Consider the following 25,677-nt stretch of genomic DNA (forward strand, 5'->3'; position numbering starts at 1 on the left):
GATTGCTTTTCCTTCCATTCTCTGACTAGGCACGAAGGAGAACCACCACTCAAATGGAGTTGCTGTATGCAGATAGCAGTGAACTAGCTTCAGATACTAGTACAGGAGATGCCTCCTTGCCTGGCCCTCTTACACCTGTTGCAGAAGGGCAAGAGATTGGAATGAATACAGAGACAAGTGGTACTTCTGCTAGGGAAAAAGAGCTCTCTCCCCCATCTGGCTTACCTTCTAAGATAGGCAGCATGTAAGTCTGGCCCATCTACACTAACTTCTTTTCTTTTGGCTTTTTTTTTTTCTTTAATATGCATGTTACTAATTTCTTATTTCTATTTTTAAAAATTTATGTAAATAAGATCTCTGGTTTTCAGAGTAATTTCTGTTAGGTGTTGTCTCCCCTAATTTTTTGGATAGTCAAAATTATTTAAGATGAGATGTTCTTTATTAAATTGCTTTGTCTTGTCTCCAAGTTTTAGGATCATTCGTAAGGGTTATAATTTTTATAAAGGCTGTTATGAATTACAGACAAAACTTATTTAGAAATACCTAAATTAGATTAGTTATACCTATGAAACCGTTATATATAAACAGAAGCTTTAAAGACTCTTAATTTTGCTTTGGATTATCTATATCCTAGTTCCAGGAGCCTGGTCAGCATAGCAAATCTTTGCCGACCCTTTTAAAGAAAGAAAGATACAACAATTACAATAATTCTTTGAACGTTCAAAAGGAAAGAACAGAACAAAGGCCACCAAAGGTGGGAAAGGATGAGGGTTAGGGAGAAATTGGTAAAAGGCCACAAAAAATGTTTACATAGCATAATGATAAAATAAAAAAAAAAGAAATACCGATTACAAACTTAATACATTTTGAGCTTTCCTAATTTTTTACCTTGAAACACATTTCATGTCTGGAATGAGTGTGTGCTAAAAGTATTTTTATTGGTATTATTAAGGATTTTAAGGAGGGAATATTCTCTCTCCCTCCATGATAATCTGAACAAAAAACCTTCTATTAAAAATAAATCTTATTTGGAATTTTTTTATTATAGTATCAAGGAAAGAGAAAGATTTCCCTATACAACCAGTGTGTATGTTGTATGTACCATGTGTGTGTGCACGTGTGTGTTTTGATAGTTATATTAAAATTAGATCAGTCATTCACTGGTTAAGATTTTTAATGACATTTTTCAAACTAACTCTGACATATGATCGAGCAAATGATTTCTGGAATGACTAAATCTCTGCATTGAGTAATATTGCTCAAAAAAACAGCACACACTATATGACTCTGCAAATAATGCAAAATAACAAACTTTCCACCCTTGAATATCTATTACCCCTAATATTCTACATTTTATGAAGAAATTTTCATTATATTCTATTCAATGATCTCACCTACTACCTTCAGTTCTAAAATTAATTTTAGTGATGACAGAACTTTCTTGCATGTGCTTGAGGTGGCCTATTTAATAAACTATTGGATTTGCTGTTGGAGATTGCTAACCAGTATAGCTTATGGCTTCAGTACTTTTGTTATAAGATGAGAGTAGAAGAAATGCTTTTGGTGAAGGTAGTGACATAGAACTGAGGATAGATTTTAGGGATTTGCATGTGTTCGGGATTTAGTCTGTGAGATGAGTAAAGACTTTTGGAACTTCAAGACTAAATCTATGGCCTGGAATCCAGAATCAGGTAATATCTTCTTTTTGTCTTTTTTCATTTTAAAAATTTATCCTTTATGACAGGTTGTAGAAAATATCTTTTGGACTCTGTCTCTTTATGTGATTTATTTTTAAGTTTTCATAAATTCAGATGCTTGTACTCACAAATATGTAATTCTTTACAAATTTAAGAGTTGGTCACACATTTGGTGCAGTAACTCTTATAAGCCATTACTGCACAACATTTATTTCACGAAGTCAAATAATTTATTCAAGTGACCCTTATGATTTAAATGATGCTGAATTTCTAAAATGTGATTTCCTCTTATTAGAAAACTGAGGCACATGAAGTTTTATTATCTTTGAAATAGGAATCATGTAAACCCATTCTGGGGTCTTGCTTTCTAATTCCTTAGTTTTTCTTTCTTTCTTTTTTTTGGTGGCTGGCCGGTTCGGGGATCCAAACCCTTGACCTTGGTTTCACAACACGGCACTCTATCCAATTGAACTAGCAGGCTAGCTCCTCCTTAGTGGTTTTTCATTTGTTTGTTTGTTTTTCTTATTAATATAATTAGCCAAGAATAGTCAAGATACATTTTTTAGTTAAATTTCATTATCATCATACACAAAAATGACAGACTTGAATATTTAATTACATAGCAACCATTTGACATTTAAAATTTATAAGGCAGGAATATTTTTATTACTAAAATATACATAGCTACTAATTAATAACTAAATATTAGTTAAGTAAAATAATTGTGATTTTTTTGTGATTATGTAGTACTATTTTGTGACTGTCTAAATATTAATTCATTAAATCCTATTATTTCTCATATTTTTGTTCTGCAAAACTATAAAAATAACTTTTCTTCAACTGCAACAAAATTTTTAATGAAACTTAAACATTTGTACTCAAAATAAAATTTTTAGTATGGCTATTTGGCAATATAGCATTGCTGTTTACATTCTAAGATATCAGCAGATATTTAATAAGATTGTCAATTAAAAAATTTATAGTTGTCAAGCTTCTATCAACTAAAAATAATGCACGTAATATTTCCTATCTTACTTATATTTTTTTTTTCCAGGTCATAATCTTTCTCAAGTTCCAGTTATTAATCTATTAAAAATCTCAGATTGAATATCTACCAAAGTTATATGTTTATACTTAAAATTAGATGATTGAAGAAATCTTTTTCTATTTTAGTTCCAGGCAGTCATCCGTATCTGAAAAAAAAATACCAGAGCCTTCCCCTGCAACAAGGAGAAAGACATATGAGAAAGCAGAAAAATCAAAAGCCAAGGAACAAAAACAGTAAGTTACTAATGCTTTTTATCTGCTAGACTTTATAAAAGATGTGCTGCACTTAGATGCTAAAGGACAATAGTGAAATTATTTTTAAGATATAGGTTGGTTCTGTGGTTATGGCTGATTTGACTAATCAAGATAAGCAAGTCAGCTGTTAACTTGGCTAAGTGGTCTACTAGAACTTTCTTGGTCACACACACATACCTGTGAAAATATTTGAGCACTTGTCTATGATTACGTCCACTTATTTTTCAATTACTTGTGTAGATCATTGTAAGAGTTAATACACTTAACATGAGTCTTACTAAATCTATATTTCAAGTAGTCCCCTAGAAAAATATGAAATTAATAATCTTGACTATAATCTGGTAAAACTGACATTTACTTTACCTCTTTACAGTGGCTGACAAAAAGCTAGTATTAATTAATCACAGGGTTTGTTAGTTGTGCCATTTTCTTACTGTTCTCTTATGCTTAAATTGTTACTAATTATCCTCAATTGTTTCTTTTGTGTGTTTTGTGAGGTTAGTTTATTTAGAAGCACATAATAAACAGGATGATCCATTTATCTGGGTGTTTGTAAACTGCAACACCATAGCATGCAGAGTTGAATGGAATAGAGCCACTGTTATCCTACCGCTCCTTTCTTGGGTTACCTAATGAGCTGCATATGATAGGTAGACTTGGACAGGTCCTCGAGGGAGAGCATCTACAACCTACATTTAAATATTCATTAAGCAAATTTAAAAAATTTCTTTAACATATAAAGAAATACAAAATTGTGTTCATATTTTTAATATACCTAGAGTGGACAATCTTATGCCATCTCCCTCCCCTGTGACAAGATGCACACTCTACTTTGACCACTGGCTTAGCTGACTTGAATGTCATAGAAGTTATCCTTCTAATTGTCCTTGCTTCCTATATTTAAAGGTGTAATTTGCCTGATTCTACTGAATTGAATATCTCAAGAATAATTGGGAAATGGGGGGTGGAGCAAATAAGTAACTTAAAAATAAATGATTGAATCAACTGAATAGGCAAATCACACTTCAGCTCTCTGGCTCTATTTCCTTATTTGTAAAATGAGCAACTTGGTCTCAATTTTAAAATTGTATAATTTTAAATTTAGCTTGCTCTATACTGACTTCAGATTTTTGCAGGCAGAACCTTTTCTTTAGTGCCATCTTGTGGCCAATGTAACAAAATTCATTGTAAAAAAATTTTTAATTAAATTGGTCAGGGTGTATTTTATTTTACAAAAAAGGAAGAGAAGGAGAAAGGAAAGCTTTTTAAAAATTTTTTGAAGCATGTTTCTTATACCTTTCCAACAAATCATAACCAATTAAAGCCACCTATTTAATGTTCTTTTTTTCTTGTAGCTCAGATTCTGGAACCTCAGAGGCTAGTCTTTCACCTCCTTCTTCCCCACCAAGCCGGCCCCGTAATGAACTGAATGTTTTTAATCGTCTTACTGTTTCTCAGGGAAACACATCAGTTCAGCAGGATAAGTAAGTCATTATGGAAAAGAGCCCCAAATGTTCACACAATATTCTGAACCTTTCAGTACAGTCTTTGGAAAACATTTAGCCATCTCCGTGTGGGAGATGGAGCCTGACTTGTGAACTCTTGCCATATTTTGTATATTTTTCTAATGGGAAAGGAGACATAGCCAAAAGTAGAGAAAATTATTTTCCTGCTGAACATCATTCCCTGTTGTAGAATCGCATTGCTCTACTTTCAGCATTTGTCTTGCCTTTTCTTTCACGAGTAAATTAGAATTGAAAAATCTTTGAGACCACTTGTAGTTTAAATTTCTTGGGATTCTTCAGCTTCTATGAGCCCACAAAAGCCTCTAATCCAGATAGCCTGAGTTGAAAAGAGGCAACTTGTTTTACCTTTGGTGGATATAACAGCTTACAAACACCCTTGTTCCTATATCATTTGGCTGTTCTTGACAAATGCACCACAAAACTTCAGTGATTATTTTCTTGGGATAAAAGAGCACCTTTGTGGATGGAGGGGGTAGGACTGGGAGTGAGTTGGGGGTAGGAGAGGTTGGAGGGATGTAGAAAATATAATTTTCATTAAATTTGAAGTGAAAAAGTATCCCCACATTGAGCCAGAATCTCTTTTGCAAGAATTCAATACTAACAATACTGTCATAAGGTATTTATTAATTCTGACTTTGCTTGGATTTTGAATGTTAACATTGTGGATGTATGTTCATGATATCTACCCTCCCTCACCTCTATTGTTTGTTTGTTATGCTCTTATCTCCCTGCGTATATCAATGGTCTCTGAAATTTATAGGATGCCATTTAAGATCTGCTTGGCATGTTTATATTGTGCTAAATGGCTCTATAAACTTAGAGAAACACTATCATTTTGAAAGAATTTTTAATTCACTTAATTTACGGATAAAATTCTTGATCAGATTTTGATATAGTTTAACCAGCAGGTGACACGCTATTTAAATTGATCTAGATCTTTAACATTGTTAAATCATCTTTTTCATTAATTTTTTTTTTTTTTTTTTTTTTCGTGACCAGCCCTCAGCCAGTGAGTGCACTCGGTCATGCTCTCCCAGCGCAGCACTCTACCGAGTGCTCCACGGGCTCGGCCCATCTTTTTCATTAATTGAGAAAAGTAAAGCACAAGGACTGTCTTTGGGAAGTCCATTTCCAATAGTTATATGAAGAATTGCTAAATTTTGTCTACCTTGTATTCAGAGTCATAAAATTTTCTGTCTTTTGATAATTTTGATGATCTAATCATAGTTCCATAATTTTAACTGAAATATTTTATGAGCTACCAATAATTTGACTCTGTCTTCTCTATAAGCTAAAACTGACTACTGTATACTTTTAAAAACTTGCCTACCTTTTACATCACTTTTTGGGGGGCTCCTTTTTGAGACCACTGTATTTGACTTGTGAGTTATGGATCCCATACATTGTTCTGGTCATAGTCCATGCCAGCACTCACTCTATTCTCATTCTTCCCAAGTCTGTTATACAAGCTAAATAGATTTCAAAAATAACTAGACTTACTACCAGTCTTGGAGGCTTAGGGCAGGGCTAATAAGAATGGCTTGTCTAATTTTAAAATCCCACTAAAGTCCCCCAATCATTACTTAGAGGCTCAGCTCCCTAGTTAGAACTACTCAATGTTTTTGAGATAAGCCAGGACCAAGGGTTATTAAATTTTGACTGATTTTCTTTACATGCAAACATATAATGTATTTGTGCAACTTCCAACTTAGAGTCTCTATCTAAAGTAATAATTACCAAGATGAATAAAATTCATTAATTGTTATTGAAATGGGAAACTTTTTCTAGTACTAGTCAAATTAAATAGAAAGAACTTTGAAATAATGTTTTTCATGTAGTTGGTATTGTTCTTCTCCAGGACCTAAATTTTAGAAGTGAGGATAGGTTCTGTGGATCAGTAATAGATAATTTTTTCTCCAAAGTCTTGATAGAAAACATAAGAATCAAACTTTTTGCCTGACTTAGCTATACCTTAGACTTGCTGGTATGCAGTATAGATAGAAAAGCAGGGCACTATAAAGGAAATGTGTGCTCTATTTCTGTTATTCATGCTGTTGATTTTCAGTCCAAAGTCGCTGTCTTTACCTGTTGACATCTGTATTCTTTCTCATAATTCTAACTCTTTCACTGTAGGTCTGATGAAAGTGACTCCTCTCTGTCGGAGGTACACAGGTACTTTCTATCTTTCCTACATTCTGGCATTTCACTGATGTTCTAAAATATCTTCCTAGAAATTCTAAGTGAGTCTCATTTTTACTGCATGCTTCACTCGTGAACCATAATGCACTAATATTAAATTATGTTTTAAAAACATTAATTTTAATATATTTTTGTGATTATACCTTTTAAATAAAGTACTGGCAAACTTTTTGTATGATAGCTTAAAAAATTGTGATATTTGGTTTTTGTCCATAATTTAAATGTTTTATTTAAAGAAATTAAGCTCTATGAATATTGATGTCAAGAGGCTTTGCTCTTTAATAACTAAACATTTCCAATGCCTCAAAGTGTGGGAGGTGGATAAGGCATTTTTTCTTGTTGGCTTACAATTTTAAATAGAAAGGTTGTGTGATAAAAATGGTATGTTAGGGGAAAAAAGGGATACTGTGGAACCAAAAATATAGAAAGAAAAAGAAACAGAAAGTAAAGGAGCTGCTTTATTTTTTTTTAAGAAAATTTTTTATGGATAGATGCTGTTTTTAAAATAACAATGTTCATTTTTTCATGTTATGGATTTTTTTTTGGATCTTTAATTTCTCTCTCTCTCTCTCTCTCTCACTTTTTCTCTCTCTCATTCCCTTTCCCCACTTACCATTTTGTCTCCTCCGTCTACCCTTACTTCCCTGTTTTGTGGCTATTTTGCTGTTCATCAGCAGATCCTCCAGAAGGTAGGCAAGGGGAGGGAGAGAAAATTAATCTCATTCACAATATTACAAAACTTTCCTGGTTTGCATGGAACAAAAACAAGTGTGTGTTTGTTTGTTTTTTCCCCTTTCAGAGCAGGTCTGCTGTACAAATTTGCAATATTTAACCTTAACTTGAAACTATTTTAAAGTTGATTTTTATGTTTTAGAATGTGAATAGATTAATTCTAATAGAAAAAGAAAAACCATGGATGTATGTTTACAAGTTTTATATTTTTTCTATTATTTTTAGTGTGGGGTAATTTATATAAAATATAAACCCTAATATTCCAAGTATTTGAAAACATTTATAAGTATCTAATTAATAAAATGCTCTATTTAATATTGAGATTATTTTTCTTCAGAAGACAGAATAATCAGTGATACTAAAATACATGAGAATGAAAAGGAGGCATCCTGCTCTCCAGGAAATAACTGTGCCATACATAAGTCACTGGAGGCAAATACTTACTGAGTACTTCATAGTGTTATATAACCTTTGACACGACAGAATTGTGTTGGATGTTATATCATCAGGAGAATATTTAATAGATTCTCAGGATAAAACTGATAATCTGAAGGAAGGAAATCTTTTGGGAACATAGTATTACATAACTAAAGGTACTGTTTAGTTTTTTTTCTTAGGATGATTTGTGTCATTAAATGCACTTCAAAAGCAGCTCTTATGATGTTAACATGAATTTTTTCCTTTATAATCAGCTTTTTGGAATATACATACATATATATTTTCTGTTTGAGAAGTAACAGTAGCAATTTACTGTTTGTTAAAATCATACTTTTCAATATCTGAAGCAGTGTTTGTAAATTTGATGGCTTTAGTTCATAGCTAAGAACCTTACATCAACAGGATTTCAAAATGGCAGATTCATATTGGTTATTAGATTACAAACAAGTTACTGAGCAATAATTTCAAGAAACTCAAATTGACATGTGTGTATACATAATAGCATCAGACTTCATAATTATTTTTCCAGGGATAACCATTCCTGGTATCATTTCTAGTGATGACGAACCTCCTTCCACTTTTGAAATCTTTATAACTAGCCCTAAAAATAAAGTTTTTTCCCCCCGAGCCTAAATTTACCTCCTTAAAATTTCCATTTATTAGTCTTTTATCAGCACGCTTGAGCTATTCCAGAATTAATATAGTAACTCTTTTTGTGTATATGTGATAGCCCTTTAAATATCAGTCTTCTAACTATGCTATTGTATTCTTTCTCCAATGAATGTTCTTTTATCAGCTCAATAGTTCTAGTTTCATCATCTGTTCTTTACATAATATAGTCTGTAGATCCTTCATTCTGCTTCTACTGTTTTGGAAAGCCACCAATTTTTTAATGTTCTTAAAATGTGGCATCTAGAACTAAACCCCATTCCAACTGAGGCCTAGGCAAATACAGTAGGTCTATTACTTTCTTTCTCCTGAAATACTATTGATCAAATCATTGATAGTGTTGGTAGAAGAACCATAAATTGTTAATCCATTCATTCTGGATTCAATAGACAAAGCCCTTTAATTATTTACACTTAGGCTACTATCGAGCTTCTTTCTCACTTATAGCATTCTGTTCTATCTTTGACTTAAATTTTATTTTAAAATTTTATCCAATGATTATTTTAGTGCTAAGTAGGTACATAAAATAAATGAATTTTATTTCAGTAATTTTTTTTTAGGCACTACAATATAGTATTCAGCCCTTTAATATATCAATTTAATAAGGAAGCCATCTCTGTCTTTAGGGCTAGGGAAAGATACCACAGATCTCCCAGATTGACAATGACATTGACTCTTTAGGTGTGATTCTTTAACCATCTATGGAACTACTTTACCACAACAGTTCCATACTTAAGGATATCATTTGAAAGGCTTATTGTATGGGCTTTGTTGGAGTCACCATATGTTGTGAATATGACATTCCCCTAATTTTTTGCCTATTAACCCTACAAAGAACTTCCCCCATGAGATTGTTATCTCTTATTGATGACTATTTAGTTTTAAGTGTTTCTAATGATTTGTTTAATATTTTCATCTGTGAGACTTAATAAGTTTTACCCATCTATAATTTTTGAATTTCACTTTTTTTTTTTTCCTGCTTTTTGGAAAATCAGGTCTACACGTTTTGTCCCCCTTTTGTGATTTCTTAGAGTACTGACAATAATTTTGCCTCCACAATGGCATATACTTTCAAAACCCTATGATATAATGACTTAAAAAACAGACATATTTGAACTCATTGAATATGTATTTGTTTCAGCTCTAACTTATCTTGGGCTCACATTTCTTTTAATTATTTTTGACTCTTGCATCTTGAAGATTATTACAAAACAGTTTTGCTTTATCCCTGTATTTGTCCTAATATTATGCCATCTGGCTTACATAATGGACGTGTTTTAACATAATTTTTCTTCCTGCCCTGAGCAAAGGTATTTGACCGGTATATTTATCGTTTCTTAATTCATTCTCATGTTTAGCCTTTCTGACACAGTTATTTCAATTTAAGCACTGCCTTAAACTCCTTTAGGATAGGGAAAATGTTTTGATAATCTTTATGTTTCCATAGTGCATAGCCCAGTGGCATAAAGTAGAAAATCTAGAAATATTAAATTTATGAGAAAGCTCCATAAAGATATTCACTGTTCTTTTAAATTCTCATTTTTAAACATCTTTTCTGAGATTGTCAGTTTTTTAAACCAACCTTCCTTTAGAATTTTTGTTCATGCAATTATTCTTACCTTTTCTTCAATTTGTCTTTGAAATCTGCTTTCTTAATGTTTTAGGTGGTATGTGTTATGCTTTCTCCAGCATGTCCTTTTTGATATAGAGTTACACTCCACATGATATAGAGTCACATCTTCCAGTTATTCATAGTTTCTACTTATTCCTTATTTGTCAGAATTCAGTACTCTCAAACAGCCACCAATAATGCTTCATTAAACGTTGGAGAGATGAAATTGTTAATAAGAAAATCCAGATAGATCATAGGCTTTGCTCGGCAGACTGCAGCTGGTAGCAGATGCCTAATTAGTCAATGCACTCCATCACTACTATGACTGTTACACACTTTGTCTCTGTCCTTTTGCTTAAAAAAGAGGGAAGGGAGCAGTCTGGATTTTATTACGAATTACTTTAAAGACTTCTTAAAGTAAGGGGAAAAATTTAAACCAGTCTCATAATATAGCTAATGAAGTAAGTCTTGGGTTTTTGTTTTTTTTTTCCCCCCCACCTCAGGGGCATTATCAACCCATTTCCTGCTTCAAAGGGAATCAAAGCTTCTCCACTTCAGTGTATTCACATAGCTGAAGGGCATACAAAAGCTGTGCTCTGTGTGGATTCTACTGATGATCTCCTCTTCACTGGATCAAAAGGTGCTAGTAGTTATTTAATGCGAATATTTAATAGATTTTTTTAAAAATTACATTTTTAACAGGCTCTAAAAATAAAAAGCCACATTATTTAAGACCAGCAAGAATGTGACAATCTGGTACAAACTCTGAATTATATAAAGTATAAAATCATTACATGGTTGAGAAGTAAAATCCTTGTTAGTATTTTGTGAATACAATGGTGAGAGAAAACATATCCCTTTAGTATTTGGGCGCCTGCTGCATGCAAGGTCCTGGACTGTGTAAGGCATGTTCTATACAAATTTATAAAAGGCCATTAAGATGTGGTAAAGAGAATAAGATAGGTAGCAACTACCATGTCTTGAGCAGTTGGTATATGTCAGGGGCTATGCTAGGCACTGCACAAATATATCTCCTTTAATTCTCATAACAACCCCAATGAGATACACGTTGTATCTTCAATCTATAGATGAAGAAACTCAGGATTTAAGAGATAAAATAATTTGCCCAGGCAAATTTAGCTAGTAAGTGGAAGAGCCAGGGTTAGAAACCTAGTTCTACTCATGTCCTGCACTCTTAACCCCTTTGGTACAATTGAAAGCAACTAGAAATCAACTGTAAATTTGTTGAAGAGTTATAGGCTGAGTTTGGGGGCTTCAGAAAAGGGAAAGATTTTGCCCAGCTGTGAGAAACAAGGAAGGCTTTGACAATGAGGTATTTAGGATGAACCTTATACGATGGTTTGGATACTGACAGGTAAGTATGGATAATCAAGATTACGGAACAATATAAGCAGAGACATGGAGGTAAAAGTGAGGTATGTTGGAAACTAAGTCCAGTGGGTTGAAAAGTAGAATATATGTAAGAGAAGCGGTGGGCAATAAGGCTAGAAAGGTAAAAAGAAAGCATGCACAAGAATTTGGGGATCTAGTAAAAGCTTTTTAGCATTTAGGGATATTCCAAGATTTGATTTAGTTAGTAAGTATTTATTGCTCATTGTCTGTGAGGGAAGTATAAGAATCCAGCTAGAACTTAGGAATTGAGAATAATGGCAAGCAGTTCCCACAACTGAAAAAAATCTGTTCTATGAAAATATCACATTTTTCTAATGATTCAAATTAAATTGATCTCTGCAGGATAATTAGATATTCAACATGTCAGAAAAACAGAATAGTTTTGTGATTATGTTTTGGGGTCAAAAATAAAAATAAAATCCATCAATCAGTGACCCTTGGAAAAGAAAGGTGTGTGTGTTTACAAGTGTGGAGAGTGTTGTGAGGAGGAAGGAGTAGAATGTTTTGAAGAGGCTGATTTGAGATAGCCATTTTAAATTCAGGGACAACTTGAAGCGAGACTCTTTTGATATGACTATTTCAGAATTTCATATAATTATTTTTTAATACCATGTGGTGCACACAACCAGACATCCCTGACTTGCATCTGGTCCTTTACACCTACCCTGCCTTTGAACCTGCTGCAGAGGGTCAAGAACAGAGTTAGGATGCCTGTTGCAGTGTAACTGAGTAATTGCTAGTTTCTTTTCTATTTTTTCTCTCATAGAAAAAAATTGTTTAATTTTTATTGTTCTGAGAACCTAAAGTAGTTCATATTAACAGTATTTTTTCTGTTTTTGTTTGTTTTAGATCGTACTTGTAAAGTGTGGAATCTAGTGACTGGGCAGGAGATAATGTCACTGGGAGGTCATCCCAACAATGTTGTTTCTGTAAAATACTGTAATTATACCAGTTTGGTCTTCACTGTGTCAACATCTTATATTAAGGTGTGGGATATCAGAGATTCGGCAAAGTGTATACGAACGCTGACGTAAGTAATACAAAGACAAATAGCGTAAGGGGCAAATAGTTCTTTTTTCAAAATATAAGAAAAGATAAGGCTATGAGTGCATTTTAATTTTTTTATAACTGTCCATTTCCCAGAGGATGTTAAAATGTTCATAATAAAAGCACAGATAAAATAAGGGGGATAAAAAAACTATTTACCAAAAAAAAAAAAAATGAGACCCGTACTAAACAGAAAGGCATAAGCCATATTTGATCTGTGACTAAGTACACATATCAAGTTTTCTCCCTCTCAAATATCAAAGTATTACATTTTTATACTATTTACTAATTGATGGAAATAAATAATTTATATTACTTGCTTCAAATGGTACCATTCCTTGGAAAATGGCTGAAATCACCATTGTAGGCAGTAAAGAAGTACTTGTAACCCTTAATATAGGCTTTGAGTGTTTTTTTTAGGTTTGAGACTGCTTTGGCATTAGCACAAATTTCATAACTTAGGTTACAAGTTGTGTTCTTTGTGTCTATTAGTATATCTTTAAAAATGTAAAACAAAATGGTTCTTTTTGCCATGAGATTGATGAACTGTTTTATATAATCAAAATTGAGGTGAACTCCATAATTATTTAAATGAGAGAAGGGAGCATAAGAAAAGTTAATTTTTATTAGTTTCTAGAGTAGAGATAGTAAAGATTATTAACTCTTAAATGCTAATTTGTAATGTGAGAACTATTTAATTATTTCTTATACTGAATACAAGTCTCTTGAGGGAAATTTTGTAGAAAAAGAACACTGTAGGGATGGCCGGTGCACTCACTGGCTGAGCGCGGTGCGGCCAGTCACAAAAAGACAAAAAAAAAAAAAAAAAAAAAAAAAAAGAACACTGTATCTTAAGTTAGTAAATTACCAATCCAGTTGAATCACTAAAGTCAAATTTGACAAGATTGATTATAGCTTAATATTTTAGAAGTTGCTGAGAAAATGTTTCAAAATTTTTTTAAAAATTTACCATCTAGAATTTATCAGAGGAAAGAGAAATAAACTATGTTTAAGTCTTTAGCACATAGTAGATCCTTCATCTGTGATTAGGTTCAAGTAAACAAAAGCTGCAAATAATTAAAAAGGGCCCCAGTGTCTTTAATCCAAAAAGGAGGTTCTTATTCACAAAAGGAATATTCGTAAGTCTGACCCACAGGGGGCTTCTGGAAATTGTAGGAAAATGAATTACTTTTGAGGTACTGCATCATTTGTTGAGTTTTTATCTTTGACACCTAATCTTTTCTGAATGATGTTTTAATGATTCCTAACTCAGGGCCTGAAATTTCTAGCGTTACAATAGTCATACAAATTAAGAGTTTTAAACCATGTCATCGTGTTTTATTCATTCATTTATTCACTTTCACTAAACAGTAATTTAAATGTGCCAACTCTGTGTGCAATGCTGTTCTAGACATTGTGATTATGGTGACAGAAGGACACAATTCTTGTTGTTGCCTATAGCCAGTTTCCTAGGAATTGAAGGAATTCTAAGCTGAGCTCCTATCTGGAAATGTGACTTTTTTTTAGCTTTGTTTTGTATCTCTTAAGGTCTTCAGGTCAAGTTACTCTTGGAGATGCTTGTTCTGCAAGTACCAGCCGGACAGTAGCTATTCCTTCTGGAGAGAACCAGATCAATCAAATTGCACTGAATCCAACTGGCACTTTCCTCTATGCAGCTTCTGGAAATGCTGTCAGAATGTGGGATCTTAAAAGGTAGAAGTTTTAAGAAAACATACCTTGTATATGGGAAATGCAATTTCAAACATTAATAACATCTTAGTCACGTGAAATATAATTTTTATAACCTCAGAAGTTAATGTGAAATCACTGGCTTTTCTATTCACCACAAACCCCCTAAATGTCTCTTCTGTCCTCAGTAGCAAACTCACAATTTTCTCTTCTTTTAATCTCCATTGCTGGGAAAAAAAAGTATATGGAGGAAAAATAGAATTTAAATGGTCCACTCTCTTAGTATTTGTCTGCAACTTGTGTTGTTTAGGAAGTGGCCAAGATTCTCATCCTAGTTTCTCTAGTAACTTTGAAAAAATTATTTTTTGCGACATCATTTAAACATCTTATTTCCAAATTTGTCAGCTTGTAAAATTAATAACTTTGGGCATTAATCCTCACAGGGTTTTTGTGAAGATAAGATGAAGCATATGTAAACTATGTAGTATTAAGAAGATTAAATAGTTAAAAAGAAAAAAGTGATAAATTGAAATGTAAGGCATTACATCTTTCATTTGATTTTTGTTTGCTATGAAGTGTGAACTTTTATGCTTTAGTTCAGTATTTATTTTAGCTTCTTTTCTAGTTCTTGAAATTTTGGCAGCAAGGGAGCATTCATTTATTAGTTAACGAATGTTGATTAAATGCCAATTAAGGTGGACATTGCATCAACAATGCAGTAGGTACTGGAAATAAAGAACAAACAAGACAATTATGGTATCTACCTTCTTAGGGCTCATCTTATAATGAAGGATAAAGCTCATTAAACAGGATATTACAGGACACTTTAATAAGGTTTACAATTCAGGAAATACAGCCTCTCATCTAGAAGGGATTCATCCATGGTAAATCAAGCAAATATCTATTTGAAAAACTTTGAGATAAACTAGTGTTATAATTTGTGACATTTAAAGCATGACTGAGAAAGTGTAATAAACATAATTTGTAGATAAATAGATGAGAGAGAAGAGGGAGAAACCACAGTCCTAAATACTGTGTTGGAAATAAAATGTAGAAAATTGAAAACAGTGCTTGTTCAAGAAAATTAGAAAAGGTGAAGACTTAACTGGTTTATTCTTGAAGATACTAAATTTGACTCATAGTAGGGGCACCTTGGAGGAAGATAGACAAAGTCATGACATAAAGCAGAAAAGAGGCCAGCTTTTAAAAATCCTTATACTTTTTATTATGCTGGAAAGTTAGATCCTTTGAAACTTGGCTGATTTCAGCAACATAATTAAATATAAATTAATCCTAATAAAGTAGCTAAGAGAATAGTTTCCAAGAAAATATAATACCATAGAAGCCAAATGGCATCTCTAGCATCTTTCTTTGAAGTAGGACTGTGAAACAGGTTCATTGTCACCCTCTGACAATTGACATCACACATTTTTCTACCAGCCAGATATCTGTCCTGGTCATTTTCATCTCTTTATAATAATCGATAAAACGTAGTAATTGATTAAATGGACCACCTATTTTCTGATGTATGCATACATATATGCATGTGCATATGTGTGTATATATGATATGTGTGCATTTATATGTATGTGTGAAATGTATGAATGTGTGTAATAACATAATATTACTTTATATTGTTACTAATTTTGTATGATATCTATTCAAAGTTCAAATTGAACCTAATAGCATAAGTCATATGTCTATGATGTGTTCAGACATTTACCCAGATTTACATTCGAGTTAGAATTAGCCGTTTTTTTTTCAGACTTTTGCTGCTTTTTTGTTTACTACCTAAATGACATTAGTCAGCTTTGGAATAATTTACCCTGCTTGGATCATAAAATATGTTAGTTTGGCTATTTTTAACTATAATTTGAACAGAGTTTCAGAGAGGTGGAGCAAAAATGAAAAAGAAAAGTTAGTGAACAATTTCATGAAAGAAAATAGATTATTTATGTTGGGGCTTAGCCCGATTATGCTAAGAAATATTTTCAAACGAAATTATTTTTCTTTCTTTTTAAAGGTTTCAGTCAACAGGAAAGTTAACAGGACACCTAGGCCCTGTTATGTGCCTTACTGTAGATCAGATTTCCAGTGGACAAGATCTAATTATCACTGGCTCCAAGGATCATTACATCAAAGTGTGTATAATAGAGTTGTTGATTTATATTCATGTATTAAAGGACAGGTTTGAAGTATTCAGACTCGTCTAGGACCCCTTTATCTTAATCAGTTGTCTTTTTTCCCTTATCTAACCTTTGCTTTTTCTTCCTATTTTTTTCCTCATTTTAGTTCCTGATTTTATTGTCTTTTTATTCAATCATGTATTCTCATTTTTCATGGAAGATAGGTTGGGAGGGACTTTAAAAATCTTTTAGCTCAGTTTTGCAACTAATACATGAGTCTCACTGTCACCATCTTTTATATTAAGCACATTATGATCTTCAGGATTCCATGAAATTAGTAGATAAGGTGAGGAAAGATGCATAGTTTGATTCTAGAAATGTTCAATTTGAGATACTAACAGAGGACATACACATAAAGGCCAGCAGGCCTTTAGAAGTGGAAATCCAGAGGTGAAGATGAGTTGTGACTAGAGATGTAGGTTTAGGAGCCGTTCAAGTAGAAGCAGATGTTCAAGGACTTAGAGTTGATGGCCAAGGGGGAGTGACGTTGAGTGAACACACAGCCTTGGGGAATACTTATAAATACCAATAGAAGTAAAAAGAAGATAGAGTAAGAAAGAAAGGTAGGATGAATATAAGTACTTTTTCTAGAAACTTTGATTAAGAGATGAGAGATGAATTAGAGCCTTGAAAATAAAATGGTTAGGAGGGGAGGTTTTTATACTCAGGAGACTTGAACATATTTCTGTGCTTAGGAAATGGGCTCAGAGGTCGAAGAGAAGAGTGGAGTGGTGGTGATGGCAATCGATGGAGGTGGTGGGAGGAGTTAGAATCGGATGACAGATGTGAACGGTGGGAGGGAGGAACTACACTTCAGCTGCTGAGAAAGAGGGGAAGGGCAAAAGGATGTCTGAAGATAAAAGAAAACTTTTAGAATGGAGTGGAGGGTCCAAAAAGTTTTATTTTTGATCCCACTAGACTTTTCAGGAAAGCACAAGGTAATTGGCTAAGAGAGACAAGGCAGCTGAGGAAGGTGAAAAGGTTTTGAATAGCAGCTTTGAGGAAGTGGAGATGACCTCCAGGACTTCAGGGTTACCTAATAGTGATTAAATAACAACCATATCGTTTATCTGAATTTCAGCTGTATTGATATGTAGTATTTATTGTTTGTGCACTCATACATGAAAACATCTGGCTGCCTATCTTAAAAGCCTACAGACATGTATGCATGTGACATGCAAGCAAAAGTAGTGTGGAATAGGGCTCAGGTTCATCCTCAGTGTCATTCACACCATGGTAATTTAATTAACTTAGTAAAATATTGTAACAAAATAAATCATGTCTGATTAGCACACATGTATATGTGTTCATATGAATGTACACATAAGCATTTGTTTGTAAGTTAAGTGGGAAAACTGCTTTTCTTCTGCCCTTTTTTTTTTTTTTTTTTTAGATGTTTGATGTAACTGAAGGGGCTCTTGGAACGGTGAGTCCCACCCACAATTTTGAACCCCCTCATTATGATGGCATAGAAGCACTAACCATTCAAGGGGATAACCTATTTAGTGGGTCCAGAGATAATGGAATCAAGAAATGGGACTTAGCTCAAAAAGACCTTCTTCAGGTAATGCAAAACCTTTTCATGGTATGGAGTGGGCATTTGAGAACCACTCAGTAGTCTATGTAAGAACTTGAAGAACTTCTATGTAGATTTTTATTATTTAGGTCTATTAACCATAATATAATTAATCATAATATTCTTTCCTCTTAAAAAATGTTTCATTATCATCTACAAGAATTACTAATTGGGAGAAGAGAAACATTCAACATTTAATAATACCTACTAGATAAGCAGAGAATAGACACTGATAAGAACTGAAAGACCTGAGATTGCCCCATGCATGTATTTATGAAATAAAATCAGCCTTGGAGTAGAGCAGTTGTAATTTCTCATTTTGTTTTGTTTTTGTTTTATACACATATATATATTCCAAAGAGTATCAAGTTTACTGAAGTCAAGAATAATATAAATGATTCTTCATTTACAAGAGCATTTTCATGTATCCAAGAGTGGTGGTTCTCTCATTTCCTACAGAACAATAGTTGGGTTGGAGTATTGTGTCAATACATTCAAATATTGGTGTCTTTTCCTAATTCCTAGAGGAAGAAATTAGTTAACAGATGAAATTTTTCTCAATTTCCAGCTTTTTCTTCTGTATGTGTGGGTATGTATGTACAAGTACTACAGTGGCTACGCCTGCTTGCAACCAGCAGATGAAAACACAATGAACAAGTAGCATGAATATTAATAGAAAAACCTTGGCAATAGATGCATATACTGCATTCAAAAGCTTTTCCTTTATAGACCTACTTTCATGGTTGTGATTTTTACATTGTGCATATAAGTATATTTGTGTGTATAGTCGTGTAGTCTGATCTTGTAATTATTGCTTGCTTATTAAGAAATATATAGATTATCTCTGGTCCTCAAAAAACTTCAGGCCTCTCTATATTCTTTACCAGCGGTTTAAGCCAGTTATTTTATGAGGCAGTCCTTATAGTCCACATATCAGGTTATAGTTTTCAAACTTGTTTTTTTAAATAAATTTTGGAGAAAAGTGAGATATTTAGTGTCCATGAAAAGGATGTGATGTGTGAAAAATTTTGTACACTTTCTGTGACATTTAGATTCTATAGATTATTAACATTATAGGCCTTTAATAATGATGAAAATTAGTGAGGCAAATTGGGGAGCAAATTATACATTTATTTATTTAAATACTGAGTGATTTTATAGAAAACGAATTTTGTAATTAGTTTCTAGGCCATTCATTCAGTGTTCCAAATATTGCATTTGATCAATAAAAATGTTTGTAACTTATTTTGGTGTGAAAATGTCAGTTTGGAATGCTCTTCTAAATCTACTGATTTCTCTATTTTTTTTTTTTTTTTTTACAGCAAGTTCCAAATGCACATAAGGATTGGGTTTGTGCCCTGGGAGTGTTGCCAGGCCACCCGGTTTTGCTCAGTGGCTGCAGAGGGGGCATTTTGAAACTCTGGAACATGGATACTTTTGTTCCAGTCGGAGAGATGAAGGGTCATGATAGTCCTATCAATGCCATATGTGTTAATTCCACCTTCATTTTTACTGCATCTGAGTAAGTTTTCCTATGTGGTTTTTCTTTATTAACGATTGCTTGGTGTTCAGATTTAATAAATATTATAAGTTGCAAATATTTAGAAATATTGAACATATGAAATCCTTTTATTGCAGTCATTTTAATGTTTGTTTAAGATGTCTTTATATCTTCTGATGTACACTGGGGACACCTCCCCAGGTTACATGAAAATAGTGTTACTTTTGTATTAACACTCTGCTTATATAGGAAGTCTACTGCCAGATCTTTCCTTGGTGATTTTAAGTTTTAAAAAAATTCATAGATGACTAATTTCTAAAGATTTTTGTTTTCAAAAAAGGCAGCAAATTTGCCATTCTTCATAATTAGAACAAATTTTTAAAAAATTCTCTGTGTGCTTCTTCCTCCCTTAAAAGTATAAGTACGTAGTAGTAACCTCTGCTTCCTCCCTCCTATGGATTTGTTCATTTACAATGAGCCTCCTATCTGCTGGGCATTGTTCCAGACTCTTCGGAATAGAACAGTAAACAAAACAGATCCAAACCCCATTTACATTCTGATGAGAAGAAATAGAAAATAAATAAGTAGAATGTGTTAGATGGTGATAAGCGCAATCGTGAAAAATAAAGCGAAGGGGATGGGAGTTTCATAGGGCAGGGGTTACAAAATACAGTGGTTGGCGAAGACCCCACCAAGAATGTGACATTTAAGAAGATGCTGAAGGACATAGAAAGATGTCATGACCATAAAAATGACATATGTTTCTAAGTACTTTAGAAAGGAAAGCATGTGTATTATAATGTGACGTGTTGGTCTCATTCAAATAAAATGTAATTCCTCATGAATATCTGTCTTAAAAATCTCCCTATTTTATTTGTGCACCAGTTATGGTACTTAATTTAATTTGAACACTGCCTTGATTCAATCTACCCAAAATGCTTGAATGCCCTATTTTATTTTGAAACCTCTACTTTATTTCTGTGTCATTTGTTATTATTTGTGATGTTTCCATTGAATCAGTCCCTATTTTCATTTATGTTTACTTTCTTTCATCTTTAAGGTACATCAAAGCCAATTTATTTGTTTTTCTAAGATGCTTACTTTTAATGATTCATTGATGCTTTTTCCAAGATAAACTACTTTCTTAAAAGTCACCACTTTTCTTTACTTTCTTGGAAACTTATTGTGACCTTGGTAACATACTGGAAATAACACTACTTAAGCTGTGGGACACCCGATATAAAACTAAGTACTATGTATAACTGAGGCCTGGGAGTTGATGTGTGATGTGACTGTACTCATGTCTTTTTCACGATATGGTTTCATTTCTGAAAAACTAAACTTCTTCTCAGTTTACCCAGAATGCATCAAATGCAAGTGCATTTATTAAACATTTTCGAAATCATAGGAAAATAGCCAGTAAGATCAGAAGGCCTATTTTAAAATTAGTTCTACTTATTTGTTATTTAACAAACACTTGTGTCAAGCTTACTATTTGTGAGGCATTGTTCTAAGTGCTTTGCAGGCGTTAACTCATTTAGTCCTCATAATAACTATAGAAGGTAAGTATTATTACTATAACCTCTGCTGAATGTCCCAGCTGTTTAAGGATATCTATTCTGCTTCACTGGTCAGAACTTGAACATCTCAGTCCTGTGTGAACTCTGGGAATTGCTCAATTTATAGCTCCTGGTAGTTGTTTTTGTCTGGCCTTATGGTCTCATTCTACTCATGTGCAGCTCAGCATTCAGTCAAAGACTTTAAGAGACCTTTATGTAGATTTATAGAGTTATTTTTCTGCATAGTTATCTCCTCTTCTTTGCTTACAAATTCCAACTACTACAGACTCTCCAGATTTTGTTGTCTGTCTCTTCAACTTAGAGATCCTGTGGTTCTCTGCCTGGGTTTCCCTCCCCGTGCTGTAGTGTGAAATATTCTTCCAGGCAGAAAGCCAGGACTATCACAAAGTTCATCTTCATTTCCCTTTTCTCAGGGATCAGAGACTGCACTGCCTGTTGCCTTATGTCTGAAAACAATTGTCCCGTATATTTTATCAAGTTTTCTCTTTGTTTACAGTAGGATGGTTAACCTGGCATGAGTTACTCCTTCATGGCTAGTAGTGAAGATTTGATCATCTCAAACTTAGCGTACCTAAAACTGAACTCCTGATCTTCTCCGTAAGAAACCCACTTATCCCACAGCCTTCTCCATCATGGTTGATGACTTCTCTGTCTTTTCTGTGCTCAGGCCAGAACCTTTCTTTACTCCATATCTAACCATTATCAAGTTCTGTTGGTTCTACCTTCAAGTTATATCTAGAATCTGACCACTTCTCACCACATCTTCTGCTATCTCACTAGACTTAATCACCACCAGCTCTTGGATTGCCGCAATAGCCTCCTAAACAATGTCCCTTGCCCATATGTAGTCTATTCTCAACACAGAAGCCAGAGTAATACTTTAAAAACAGAAGTTGGATCATATTCCCTCTCTTCTCAAATCCTACAGTGTTCCTGTATTTCACATGGGGTTGAGGCCATGCTTGGTCTGACCCTCTGAATGTCTGTTACCTCCTTCACCCTCTGGCTTCTTCCTTCTCCTGCAACCCCAATAACCTCTTTGCTGGTCCTGGAATATATCAGACTCACTCCTGCCTTAGGGCATTTACCCAACTGCTCCCTTTGCCTGGGATGTTTTTCCTTCAAAGGTCCTGACCTTCTTTTAAGTCTTTCTAAGTAAGTTTTTTGAAGAGTAAGTCCATTTTATTTAAAATTATAATCTCTTATGTCACCTAGTGCTCCTGATTCTCCTTGTCATGATCCACTTTTTTTCTCCCCATGGCACCCATTATCTTCTAATATACTCTATAATTTAATTACTTATTATGGTTTATTATCTGTCTCCTTTTGCTAGAATGTATGGTCTACAAAAGGCAGAGGGTCTGGGTTTTTATATTTTATTTTTTTATGTAAAAAAACCCATATCCCAAGCACCTAGAACAGTGCTTGGCACATAGCAGGTTCTCAATAACATTCGTTGAGTAAATGGTTGAATGGATAATGGAATGGTTGAATGGGTGGATGAATGAGCATATTCCATTGCTGTTATCAGTGTATGTGTGAGTGCTGTGTGAAATGATGAGAGGAAGATTGATTAAAATCTAGAAAGCATGGGTTCCAGTAAAGCTCTGCCTCTTACTGTGTTACATGGAGTACGTCACTAAACTTTTTTTTTCCCTTGTGATGGATGACAAAATCTCTAAAGTGCCCTTTAGCCATAAATTCTATGAAACTCTTTTTCTTTAACTTTGGGGTTATCTGGAAATTGGGAGAAAAAACCACATTTCCTATAAGCCATGAGAGACATGGTAAGAAATGTGATTGTCTAATGATTGGTCCCCAGTATCCATATCTGGGGTGACCAGAAACAAATTTTCTCAGAAATACTTTTTTCCCTTTTTTAAATTTAAATTTTTATTTTAATTGACAAATAATAATGGAATATACTTATAGGGTATTAGAAACACTTTTAATCTGGTACATTCTATGCTAAATATTAGATGGAGTGTTAGTTCACTTCTCAATAGCTTCCTGCTTTTTCTGTGGGCTTATTTGAAGATTTCACCCAAAGATAATCCTTCCTGACTGTTGCCAGGTTCATCGACCCCCTGAAAATACTGCCCTGGCTCCCTCCCTGCCCATAAGCCTCACTGTGACCTTAATCTGAATTGTTGTGCCTGAAGCCCTCTGACCCTATGTCAAATCACAAATGCAGATACAGCATTAAGAGATAAGGCTCTTGAGCCAGACTGCCTGGGTTCAAATCTTTGTTCTGTCACTTGCTTTGTGATCTGGGCTTTGCTCATCATTAATAAAAGGATCATAGCAGTACCTTTCTCTAATGGTAGTTAAAGGAAATTAAATGTGTTAATGTACGTAAAGGGCACATGGTAACTATGCCTGGAACATAGTGTGCCCTTGATAATATGAGCTATTATCACCATATTCATATTATCATCATTATTATGATGCATGTTCGCTATGCCTATGAGACAATGTATATTTTTACTTGCATTTATCAAAGGCCTATTTAGGAAATGTTTCCATAATAAGTAATTCTAATAGGTATTTCTTTATATTTCTGCTTCTGTTAATATGTCCATTTTTAATTTATTGTTTTGTAGTGACCGAACTGTGAGAATTTGGAAGGCTCGCAATTTGCAAGATGGTCAGATCTCTGACACAGGAGATCTGGGGGAAGATATTGCCAGTAACTAAACAAGAATGAAGATAAACTTAATACTGTGATAATAATATGTTCTATAGGGAAAATGTTGTCCTGCATTTATTAGGCAAAAACTTATGAATGGAATTAACTGGAAAATATATCTGAATCCAACTGCTGAATATAAATGGAATTCTAATAAAATCATGTACTATCCTGTGTGCTTAACTTTAATATCTACCGATACGTATATATATCCTACAATTGATATATTTGCTTGATTCGCACTTTTACTGTGGTTGGATTTTTGTGCCTAGCTATAAAAAACACCTTTAAATTATTTGAATTACAAGATGTCTGCTTTTGTGACAGTCAGAAAACACACCTGGAATATAATGCAACCCACTGTTAACTCGTTCACATAGTCTGTTCAGGTGATTTATGTATTTAAACATATGGGAATGTTAGTCAAATTGTGGTCCGCTTGTCAGGTATTCATATCAGTCTATGGAGGGCTCCCAAATTTCAAAGCTCTTTCAGTGTAATGGAGAAAAAGTAAGATATGAGAAGATTATTGGTGATTTTTTCATAAATTTGAAGTTGACCTTAATCTACTAACAAAGAATGTTAATAACAGTTTGTGTTAAATGTTGACATTTACTTGTATTGACCAAAGTTTTGCAGCTGTTCTATTTTCTGTGCTCAGGACTAAAATGTTATTAAATTGTTGTTTTACTAGTGCTGTGCATACATTCTATGATGGGAAACGTTGTTGATGTCCTAACAGGAATTTATTTTGATCTATTTCCTATGGAGTTGTTTCTATTATCACCTTTTAATTTCATTTTTATTTAATAGTAGTATTTCCTTCCCTTTTTGTCTAATTTTTTTTATATGCTGCTAAATATATTTTACATACACTATGTTTGCAAATCTTGGTAGCTTTGAAGAGAAGAACTATTTCATGTGTGGTGGGAAAAGCTATGTAAATAGGTAGTTTGTAAAGAGAGACTATTGTGTTGTGCCTGTATGAATTTTTTAGTGCTGTAGATTGGATTTTGCAAAAGGATGTATAATATTTCTGTCTGCTCAGAATATTAATTTGTAAATTCTGCAATTTTAATTTTTATGTAGATGGTATGACATTTGAAAGTATTGTCTTATGTGATTTTTTTTTTTCCCTGAAAATATTTGCTTGTAAATGAAAGCTTAGCTAGGGCTTAAATAAACATGTTGCTATGAATTATTTTTATTCTATTGCTTTTTTTCTAACTGTAAGAAAATGGTCAGTGTATGTAAAACTTTGTCTTATTTCTGTGTCATATAAGGGAAAGCATTTTTTTGGTTATCCAGCAATTTATGTACATTCCTTTCTTGGCCCACTAGACGTAAAATATTCTAGAAAAGTTTAAAATGTAAACTAATCTTAAGAAAAAAGTTACTTAATCTTGATGAAGTCACTATTTAAAGGACTTAAATGAAACTATGTAACTTAGGGATTTGAACATAGATGGGAAAACAAATAAATAATTATTCCCATAAATGTTAGGACAGTGGTGACCTCCATTACCTAGAGAGGAGAGGGAGTGGATGGTGACTGGCAGGGGTCACAGCAGGTGAGTTGGGAGGGTAGAAGGGGGGTGGAGGTGCTTCTGGAGTCCTAGCAATACTGTATTTTTTTTACCTGGGTCCTAAATGTTACCATAGCATTTTCTGTATGTATTCACGTTAAACTTTACGTGTATTGTTTTATGTATGTGTGCTATGTTTCACAGCAAAATATTTTTTGGGCTGGCTGGTTAGCTCAGTTGGTTAGAGTTTGTTGCTCATAACAACAAAGTCCAGCGTTTGATCCCTGTACTATCC

The 25,677-nt window shown here is 33.5% G+C and overlaps 1 protein-coding gene across 7 annotated transcripts in view; it reads left to right on the forward strand.

Annotated features, from left to right (window-relative positions):
• KIF21A (kinesin family member 21A) overlaps nt 1-24,030 on the forward strand; it is a 146,927-nt gene extending 122,897 nt beyond the window's left edge. For 2 of the 7 annotated variants that reach the window (XM_063115509.1, XM_063115511.1), the window contains 12 exons: nt 30-244; nt 2,871-2,978; nt 4,355-4,483; nt 6,659-6,697; nt 7,399-7,413; nt 10,679-10,815; nt 12,438-12,618; nt 14,184-14,348; nt 16,348-16,465; nt 17,904-18,074; nt 19,409-19,608; nt 23,771-24,030. In XM_063115509.1, the coding sequence (XP_062971579.1) occupies nt 30-244; nt 2,871-2,978; nt 4,355-4,483; nt 6,659-6,697; nt 7,399-7,413; nt 10,679-10,815; nt 12,438-12,618; nt 14,184-14,348; nt 16,348-16,465; nt 17,904-18,074; nt 19,409-19,608; nt 23,771-23,864 (1,572 nt within the window). In that variant the 3' untranslated portion in view covers nt 23,865-24,030. The remainder of the gene's footprint in view (nt 1-29; nt 245-2,870; nt 2,979-4,354; nt 4,484-6,658; nt 6,698-7,398; nt 7,414-10,678; nt 10,816-12,437; nt 12,619-14,183; nt 14,349-16,347; nt 16,466-17,903; nt 18,075-19,408; nt 19,609-23,770) is intronic. The other 5 variants (XM_063115510.1, XM_063115512.1, XM_063115513.1 and 2 more) reach the window with 3 other exon arrangements.
• Nucleotides 24,031-25,677: the final 1,647 nt, after the last annotated feature.

This window comes from Cynocephalus volans, chromosome 12, assembly GCF_027409185.1.
Source record: "Cynocephalus volans isolate mCynVol1 chromosome 12, mCynVol1.pri, whole genome shotgun sequence".
Taxonomy (NCBI): Eukaryota; Metazoa; Chordata; class Mammalia; order Dermoptera; family Cynocephalidae; genus Cynocephalus; species Cynocephalus volans.